This window comes from Periplaneta americana, chromosome 6 (genome assembly GCF_040183065.1).
Source record: "Periplaneta americana isolate PAMFEO1 chromosome 6, P.americana_PAMFEO1_priV1, whole genome shotgun sequence".
Classification (NCBI taxonomy): domain Eukaryota; kingdom Metazoa; phylum Arthropoda; class Insecta; order Blattodea; family Blattidae; genus Periplaneta; species Periplaneta americana.
The window spans coordinates 101,475,490-101,486,514 of record NC_091122.1 but is presented as its reverse complement, the minus strand read 5'-3'; the positions used below and the strand labels follow the sequence as shown (position 1 = coordinate 101,486,514).

Sequence of the window (11,025 nt, the reverse complement as noted above, 5' to 3'; positions counted from 1 at the left end):
AATATCGAATTATGGCGGTAGTTAATCAAGCCTAAATACAACAGCTGTTTAATAACTGCAATTTATCACAATGTCGTCGGATTTCAACAGTGGAGATAACGAAATAATGCGGAAGAGTAAGAATGTTCTTTTCAGAAATTACATTTAGTTTCAAACTTCACATTCGAATAGGCTATGTCCTTGCTCGTGTGAAGTTTCCTCTCCTCTCCCCCACCATTTTACGAACCCACATGTGTGTGCTCTCTACACAGAGGACTCTGCGGTAGCAGCGAGAAGTGAGGAAGCACCGCGGGAGGTTGAGTGCTGACTCAACTAGGGGACACAGCACCTCGCCATGCGCTGAAGATCCCATCAGTGATGATGGCTTCGACTCCCGACGCTTTAAAGGAATTACTAGTCGGTGAGTAAGTCCAAGTTATCACAACTAATTGGTCATGAGTTCGAATTTTCACATTGCGCCTACCGATTGTCTTTTGTGATACTTAAAACTGTTGTGCTCCCATGATAGCTTCAGTACACAAATATAAATTAATATAACATACACATCGAGAGCTGTAAGAATTACTACGGTGCGACGTGATATCGGAGTTGTTGTTATTATTATTATTATTATTATTATTATTATTATTATTATTATTATTATTATTATTATTATTATTATTATTATTATCATAATCATCATCATCATTGTTATCATCAGGACTACCATAGACTACTTTTCCAACAAAATAATAATTTCCAAATTGCACCCTTCCCAACGTTGTTGCAAATGGAAGTTTAAAAAAGAAAACCTTCGGTGTGTCCATCTCTCTTCGCAAAAAAATAAATACAAATATAAATATAAATAAGATATCCGTGAGCGGCTGAAAATGTTTTAATCAGTTTTTACACAAAATTCCTTCGATAAAATTTAAATGTTAATAAATTGTTGCGAAATGAATGAGAGAAATAAATATTATACACGAACTATTTTGAAATTATTTGAAATCTAAAGAACATGTGAGATTAAGTAAAGTATCAGTTCCGGACTATGCTTCTTGTAACAGTTACGAGATGGATTTTGTAATTTCAGAGGAAATATTCTGGAACTTAGTTTCAGTGCGTTCCGGCAAAAACTGGATCTGGTTGTTATTATCATTATTATTATTATTATTATTATTATTATTATTATTATTATTATTATTATTTGTATAATATAAGTAATAATTATTACATAATAAACGGGTTATTTGGGATTTTATTAAATCTCACTGAGAATTTACAAACTATGTGATCTATTTCGAAAATAACGGATTTCTACATTCGATTCTCTTAATTTGGTAAATAAAAGTCTGCGGTACCTACAATTTTAGTCATGGAAACAAAAATTAGACAATCATAATGTGTTAATATTTCACATAATAATAATAATAATAATAATAATAATAATAATAATAATAATAATAATAATAATAATAATACTTACTTACTTACTGGCTTTTAAGGAACCCGGAGGTTCATTGCCGCCCTCACATAAGCCCGCCATTGGTCCCTATCCTGAGCAAGATTAATCCAGTCTCTATCATCATATCCCACCTCCCTCAAATCCATTTTAATATTATCTTCCCATCTACGTCTCAGCCTCCCCAAAGGTCTTTTTCCCTCCGGCCTCCCAACTAACACTCTATATGCATTTCTGGATTCGCCCATACTTGCTAATGTTCTGCCCATCTCAAACGTCTGGATTTTATGTTCCTAATTATGTCAGGTGAAGAATACAAAGCGTGAAGTTCTGCGTTGTGTAACTTTCTCCATTATCCTATAACTTCTTCCCTCTTAGCCCCAAATATTTTCCTAAGAACCTTATTCTCAAACACCCTTAATCTCTGTTCCTCTCTCAAAGTGAGAGTCCAAGTTTCACAACCATACGGAACGACTGGCAATATAACTGTTTTATAAATTCTAACTTTCAGACTTTTTGACAGAAGACTAGATGACAAAAGCTTCTCAACCGAATAATAACAGGCATTTCCCATATTTAGTCTGCGTTTCATTTCCTCCCGAGTGTCATTTATATTTGTTACTGTTGCTCCAAGATATTTGAATTTTTCCACCTCTTCGAAGGATAAATCTCAAAAAAAAAAAAATAAATAAAAAAAATAATAATAATAATAATAATAATAATAATAATAATAATAATAATAATAATACGATGAAGAAGAAGAAGAAATAACACGTTAAAAATAAAACTTACTGGCAATATGACTTACAGGTTTGTTTTTATACATATTATGGCTTAAGTACAATTTGACAGGTGTTTAGCAAGCAATTGCATAACGTAGAATACAATTCTTTAATTTACACTTTAATTTTGATATTGTCTGGCTAGTATTCGTTATGGAGATTAGAAAAGGAAACGAATTGTTTAAAGTTCTCGAGATCGGAAGTTTCCACAATCAAGAACGTCCTTATATGAACAACCAAGCAACCATTGTTTTCGTTTTAATTCATATTCGGATAACGGTAAATTCGTTCATATCAAAATAGATATGAGAGGGAAGTGAAAACTTCGATAGAGTTTTGACCTTCTGTCACGAGGTTGCGGGTTCGATCCCAGCCCATATCGATAGCTTTAAGTGTGCTTAGTTCCTCAGCAGTTGCGAGCGTCGTTAAATAAAACATGATTTACAATTTTTGTGACAACCTAGTTAATTTCGAAAGTTTTAAGAAGTACAAACTGCTCAGAATGTACTTTCTATATTGACAATTCTGCAGTTCTTGGGAAAAGTGACATAAGTCAGTTTGCACAAACCTTTTTTGATAATTTATTGACAACTTACACTGGTTTATGTCGATTTGATTTTTTTCTGTATGAATTATTGTAATGAGAGAAATACTTATGTTTTTTTTTTTTTTTTTTTTTCCCAAGCGAGCAGATGTTCCGTAAGTTGTCGATAAATTATCAAAAAAGGTTTGTGGAAACTGACTTACCTCACTTTTCCCAAGCACTGCAGAATAATTCTGAAGATTTAGTCTTCTTAGTCTGCTCTACATACACTACAAGCACACATTTTTATTCGTATGGTTGAAGAGACTTCGCTCGATCAATATCAGGACTTTCTGTGACCTGGCACAATGTTAGATACTGTACAGTGGGACTTCCTTACCGTGGTGTCATCACAACAAACACTCAAACCATCGGTGGGATTCGAACCCACTACGTGGCTTCCAAGCAGTGTTTTCAAGTTGTGCGTCTTAACCTTTATACAGTAGCCTATACACCGAGGCTGGTAGCACAGCTATAATACAAAAATAATGTTTAGTCTTTCTGTGAGTAAAGGTATTTTCCTGGTCTTCTATCTCTGCCAACCAAAATAAACAGGAAAGAATTTGATATGAATATCCTGTAACATTCAGTGCATTCAGCTGTTAACGGGAACTCAGCCAGATTTGTGGACTTCGCGATAGGATAGTCTGTAACAAAGAGTAAACAAAATTTTTATTACTTTTTAGATAAAATTTTAGAGGAAGTTTATTGCATTGTATGTGCATGATTCGAGTGTTTTAAAATACGTGTGTGTTGCCGGGGTTTGGTGCAAATATTTACTTGAGTGACACGTTTGGTACGTTTCTAACAAGTCTAGAAAGTCTGAATAATTGTACGTTCCAATAGATAATGGTGCGACTTCTGGTAGCCCTGTAGTCTGTAATAGTCTTACTACATACAGTACTACTGTTGCTACTGTTTCTATTTCTATTACTGCTATTAATCTTGCTACTACAGTATTATTGTCACTACTACTATCACTACTAATACTAATATTAGTAATATTAGCACTGTTACTTCTATTATAATATTGTTATTAGAACCTACTACTGTTACTTCTGTACGTAATTTCTGCTATCATTATTACTAATTACTATTCCTGTTATTATTATTACTACTACTACTACTACTACTACTACTACTACTACTACTACTACTACTACTACTACTACTACTATTGATTGCCAGTTGTAACATTGTTTCTAATATTAGATTTGTTCCAGCTTAGTTCAGAATCTATTCTGAACTGCCTGCGCATGCGTAGTTGCTCAATGTGTGTTCCAACAAGACTTGAACTGATTCTGAACCGATTCTGATCTTCCATTTTCCTGTTCCAACGTGCTTTGAAACTCGCTCGGAACGAGTGAAATTGGTTCTCGATTAAGAGCAGGAATTGAGAATTCTGGATTGCTGACGCATGCGCAAATGGCTTAGTCTGAGGTTAAAATAATACTTCGAGACCGGACAGATTAGAATAAAAAAATAGTCGATCATGAGTGATTTGGAAGGTGACCGTGATATATTTTATGACATATTGAGTTCGGAAGATAAATATATTTTTAATACGAGAAAAAAAATCAGAAGGCCGTAAAAGAACAGTTTAAGAAACGTTCCATCAGCGTGAAATCCCGAACTAGTTCTGAGAACGTACTCGATTAGCGCATGCACCGAAGATGTTCGGTATTAGTTCGTAACGCGTTCTGAATTGCTTGCTGGAACAAACTTATTATTATTACTAATATTACACTTATTTCGTAGAAACATTGTTATTCAAGATTTTATTATGCCTACTGTGAAAATTCTTGTCATATTACCTAACATAACATACGAGTATTTTCTGTGGCTGCTCCCGTGTTATCCCCTATCACCCAAACATTGTTCAAAATTCACATTAATATTTATCACCGGTGTACAAGGAAAGAAAAATTGTTGTGTCGTATTTGGATGTGATAGCTTACAAGCAAGCATACAAGATTTTCAGTAGATTTCTCGGGGCTTGTTCGAAATTTTTCCATCATCTCTTTGTTTGCTTTTATCCATGAAGTCGTACTGCCACTGCCGCTTGCCTAATGGAGCGATGACCACCAAGTGAACATAGCAATACAATTTACTTTACCATGCAGGATGCTGGGTAACTTCCGGTGTTGGACCCCGGACTCATTTCACTGGCATTATCACCTTCATATCATTCAGACTCTAAATAACCTCAGATGTTGATACAGCGTCGTAAAATAACCCAATAAAAACACGCAGGAGAAATATTTGTATATATGGTACTGTACCATGATCCAGAGGATAAACGCTAAATAATTTTATAAAATAAACAAGTACCGGTACCGGTATTACTTAGAAGGATCGAAAAGTAACGCACAATTTTTTTGTGGCAACGAATTTAATAGGTAAGCAAAACGAAATAAAGCACAACAAAGCTACAGGGTTTACAGGAACCAAGTTTCTAGGCACATTTCTCCCATCGTGACATCAGATTCAGTACAACTCGTTCATAAAACTCCGTTTTCTGAGCGTATAGCCACCTGCGCACTACTGATTCCACTTCTTCATCCGAACCGAAGCGTTGGCCTCATAGGGATTTCTTTATTGTTCCGAAGAGGTGAAAGTTAGACGGTGCGAAGTCTGGACTGTAGGGTGGATGATTGCCGCCTCAGTACCTTTGACATTGGGTGGTGTTGCAGCTGTCACTGTTTGGCCGAAACGTGCTTCGTTGATGGCCCTCTTCGAAGAACCTGCACCACCTGGAGATGTTACTACGGTCCAGACAATCAGCACCATACACCTCCGAGTGTGGATTTCACTCGGACTTTTTCGTTTTACCCGCAAAAAAACGGATAACACAAGTAGACGACGCTAGCACACACGCCATCTTTACTCGGTAGTTGCCGCTCGTTGCGTCAGGGTGACCCTTAATGAGCCATTGCTGTCTGTAGCACAAGATTCAAACTATCTATATGCAACTTTGAACGTCCTAACCGAAATAGTATTTCGTAAAAAAAATTGTTGTGCATTACTTTTCGATCCTCGGTCCTTTATATAATGCTGTTTTCCGAATGTACAGTGTGTATTACAGTGCACAGTCTGAACCAAACATTTCTCAATCGAATCGTGGTGTCACCATTTTGAACCGAAGAGCAAACGGCAGAGCCAACAATGGAAACACATGGATTCTCCCCTACCGAAAAAGTCCAAAGCAATATCCACAAGTTCCAGTAAAATCATGTTGAGATTCTTCTTCGATTCTAGGGATTCTCTGCTTGTTGAATTTCTCGATCATGGGACCACAATCAATGCACAGCATTATGAAGGAACTTTACAGAAACTGAGACGCTCCATTAAGTCACGCTCTGGTATGATATTGAACGGCATTATCTTTCTTCATGATAAGCTTTTTCAAGTGATTGTCTTGCTCCAGTGGGATAAATATATAAATAGTTTTGAAGGTTACTTTTGAGGTAATAAATGTTCTATTATACATTTTGGCATCTGACCCGTTTTCATTTGACTGCCCCTCATACATTCAGAGTGTAATAAACATAGAAGAAAACTTGGAACAAGTGTCTCTGAATGTGGTTGTAGTCGTTATTCCAAGCTTGCATTCCAACTTCATTCAGTTTCCAACCATTCCCTCTGAGCTTAATGATAAAAAATACCTTATCCCTCACTTACTATCGGAATACAAGGCATCTCAGAAGCTCCAGATGCCCGTACTAACAATTCTAATGTCATCAATTTAAGAGCTTCAGTGTTAATTACCAATTGAGTGACATGACCGTGTGTCGATCTCTGGACCTTTCAAGTGCCAAGTCGCTTAAATAAACATGAGATCATCACGCGGAGTAGTGTACATTACGCACTGCTAGTCGTAGAACTGAATGAAGACGCTTCCGTCAATTAACTCTTCACGGGCGGCATTGATACTGTGTTCCAGTGTCATAAGAATAGTAGTACGAAGATTGCCAGCATCTTTTTCAACTACATACAATACATTCATTGTGATGTTTAGAGGACAAAGAATAGGAAACAAAGATTTAAACTATGGATGTACGGTGTATTCTTCATATAGGCCTCGTGATTACTGATTATATTATATTATATTATATTATATTATATTATATTATATTATATTATATTATATTATATTATATTATAGGTATTATATACGAAGGCAAATATATACGCTGTGTGGTCAACAGAAGATACTGAAAAGAAACCATCTAATGTGCCATCCTGCTTTAACAAAAAAGATCCATCGCTGTGGAGTAGCGGTTTAGCATGTCTGACCGTGAAACTAGCCGGCCCGGATTCAAATCCTGGTTGGGACAAGTTACCTGGTTGAGGTCTTTTCCGGGGTTTTCCCTCAACTCAATACGATTAAATGCTGGGTAACTTTCGGCGTTGGGCCCTGAACTCATTTTGCTGACATTATCACCTTCATCTTATTCAGACGTTATATAGCCATAGCAGTTGAAAAAAGTCGTAAAATAATCAATTAAAAACACTGACTAGTAAATAATGGGAAACTATCTATATAGAAGTACCAGTACTAGAAGGAATGTAATAATAATCTTGTTATGTTCATGAGATTTTAGGATAGAATAAATAAATAAATAAATAAATAAATAAATAAATAAATAAATAAATAAATAAATAAATAAATAAATAAATAAATAAATAAATAAATAAATAAATAAACAAGTAAATAAGTGAACAAACAAACAAAAATAAGCAAAGAAACCGAACAAATAAATAAATATTTGATTAATTATATTATAATTATTAAACAATTTTTTTCATTTTGTCGTTATAGGAAATAGGTAGATACTTAGGAACTTCGATTTCGGGATTTTCAGGAAGATACATTTTGTGCTCCTTGTAAAAAGAAGGATGTTTTTTGTGTCCCGCTTTTCTGTGTATTTTTTAAAATTTAGTAGGTTATTTTAGAACGCTTTATCAACATCTTAGGTTATTTAGCGTTCTGAATGAGATGAAGGTGATAGTGCCGGTGAAATGAGTCGGTGCCAAACAGCGAAAGTTACGCAGCATTTGCTCATATTGAGCTGAGGGAAAACCCCGGAAAAAACCTCAACCAGGTAACTTGCCTCGACCGGGAAACCGGGAATCGAACCCGGGCTACCTGGTTTCGCGGCTAGACGTTCTAACCGTTACTCCACAGTTGTGAACTTCTTTGTGTGTAACTATTTCTTAGCAACAGAAGAATTTTGTTTATCTTCAGTAATATGAGTTAATTCGTCCGAAAATGATGCACATGAAGATAACTACTTTTACTTTTATAAAAACTGCTCAAAATCTGCTCGCATAAAATAAATGAAATTAAATTATCTGAATATGAGATGTTATAAATAGGCCTATGCCTTTAAATATTTTTGAGTCAGGGGAATTATTATTTACAGACTTTCGGCAGTGCAATTTTTTTGTGACTTCGAGCAAGAATGTTAGTATATACAGGATATCTAAAAAATTGACTGACAAATTAATTGTGGTACTAGCCACAGAGTAACTAAATATAGGCCTACCAGAGAAAACCCCACAGTCCTATTTTAAATATTTTTCACGTTATCATTCTGTGAATTTGTTTTTTATTTATATTTTCTATATCTGGTTTATTTTATTGAGGTAACTTAAGTTACTTATTTGGTAGTGATTTAATTTCTTTTGGTTTAATTCTCTTGAGATTATGAATTTGTGTATTAATAGTTATGGCAAGAGAGTCAGTTTTTCGTTATAATTATTATAGAAATTTTTTTTTATTTGTTGTAGTTATTTTAATCCCAATAACTGAATGGAATGGAATTTTCGAGAAGGTGGCACTATGGCCCAGCACTGTGACCTTTCACGATCTATTGCGCTAACTCTCAAGACAGCGCAGTCCCAGACCCACACCGGCTGACTAGATCCCCTGCGTACCCAGGTTTCGAGCAAGCCACCCCACTCGTCCCTAGACCAGCCCCCTCCGTGCTCGCCAGCCGGCGTTCGGGGAATGCTATGAAATGATAACAAAATGAAGAAATGTTGAATGACGGAATAATGTAGATGTCTAATATGAGGATACGGGAGAACCTCGAGAAAAACTCTAACTGCGATCATGCCCGCCACAAGTATCACTAGCCTATAGTATTTTTAATGAAAAATCACTGGCCTGCCCGGACCCGAAATCAGAACACCTGCATGACAGGCTGAAGGTCTGATCACTCAGCTACCGCAGGGGACAGTCCCAATAATGAAAGATAATGTCTGAAAGGCCGAAAGAAGGGGTAGAGTAGGAAAGGCATTCCCGACGTTTTGTTTCTTTTCGCTCAAATGATTTCCGCTTTTTAATAGGTAGGTAAAATTATGCAAACTTAATGTAACTAAAGAGTGATTATTCAGTGTATGGATAGCTCTCCTCTGATTCCTCGACAGGTCAGAAGTTGAACAGTTCGATGTCAGTACATACTATATAATGTACACCAACACTGCCTAATCACAAATTATGTTTGATATCTCAAGAACTGTTTGAGTTAGAAGATTGAAAACATTTGCTTTTGTGTTTTTCTTTCGAATTGAGGAACAATGGAGAATATTTTATTGGTTTATTTTTTAGATATATTGTAGAAAAATAATATACTAATTGCACTGTAATATGTACGGGTATCATGAGAAAATAACATTTACTGACATTCATTTTGTTCTTGAAGAGCCCAGTTAGTTATCTGAGAAGCATAATTCGCCGTTTATTCGACATTGGAGTCCTACTCTGACCAACTACATAATGGTCAACATTTTTGGGTTTGCAACGTTGTCCAAATCTAAAATATTTCTGACCAGTGAACAGGACCGCAATCTGTTTCCCCAATTCTGTGATCTTAATCAAAATGTCATTTATTGAAATTAGACTTTGTTTGTCTTCATCACATTTCACAGAATATAACTCATGATGAGGATTCATTTCTAAAATCGGCCATTATAGCTACTTTCTCTAATTCTTCTTCACTCTCAGTGTACACTACATTCTTTTTTATATAGAAAGTGGCAATTCTTTTTTAACAGGGGTGTTTTAAGAACCTTGTCTGAGACATGTGCTTCAGCTAGGACCCTCATTTTCCTTAGTACTTAGGGCCGATTGTATAAACCATTTAATCTTAGATCAGAAGTTAAATTGATCCTTGTTCTAGCTGAACTTGGAATTTTGTGTTGTATAAAGTCTAATCTGAGATTAATTTGTCTCAAACTAAAGTCAACTTTGACTGAAGAAATTTCTCCGATTAAGTTAGATGATCCAAGTTCAGTTAGGCCTATTTCTTTTCTGTTTGAAATATATGAGTGGCAGACTGTGCAAATAGAATAACCATTGTTATTAATATTAATATATATGGTAGTTACACTTATATATATATATATATATATATATATATATTCAATTTCTTGCCTTAATACACAAACAATCTTATATTTTATAAGGCTCTATCGTGTACAGCAGTATCAAATAACATAACCTATAATTATATTATGTTTATAACAACCATTAATTATTAATGATTGTGATAGGTACATTCATAAATTTTCAATTTGTCGTTTTATAAAGCTTTATTATGTTTAGCAGTATCAAATGCCATAACATGATAACAATTTGGAGAACAGTCAACCTTCTTCTTATTTGAATAATTTCAAGGGAAAAATTGTTCCGGGGCCGGGTATCGATCCCGGGACCTCTGGTTGAATGTAGCAGCGCTCTTTCCAACTGAGCTACCCGGGAACTCCACCCGACACCGTCTCAACCTTTCCCTTTATATCCACACAACTCGCGTGGGCTGACGAAACGCCAGAGACCCACATCGAGTGCACACAAACTCTGTGTGACTTGGAATTGTGGTTCTCTGTTAACGTACACAGTGACGTATATATTATGCAAATCTAGTCTTTCAGGTAAGGCTCCCTGTAAAGCAGATTTGAATAATTTCAGCCCACGCGAGTTGTGTGGATATAAAGGGAAAGGTTGAGATGGTGTCGGGTGGAGTTCCCGGGTAGCTCAGTTGGAAAGAGGCTGTTACGTTCAACCACAGGTCCCGGGATCGATACCCGGACCCGGAACAATTTTTCCCTTGAAATTATTCAAATCTGCTTTACGGGGAGCCTTACCTGAAAGACTAGATTTGCATAACTTCTTCTTATTGTCCGCCATTATTTACATTGCACAAATAAACTAG

At 35.7% G+C, this 11,025-nt stretch overlaps 1 protein-coding gene across 1 annotated transcript in view; it reads left to right on the top strand.

Annotated features, from left to right (window-relative positions):
• The first annotated feature begins 243 nt into the window (after nucleotides 1–243).
• The window catches only part of LOC138701562 (src kinase-associated phosphoprotein 2-A-like), a 90,755-nt gene continuing 79,973 nt past the window's right edge, over nucleotides 244–11,025 (top strand). The window contains exon 1 of the mRNA XM_069828581.1: nucleotides 244–400. Within this exon, the coding sequence (XP_069684682.1) occupies nucleotides 358–400 (43 nt within the window). The 5' untranslated portion in view covers nucleotides 244–357. The remainder of the gene's footprint in view (nucleotides 401–11,025) is intronic.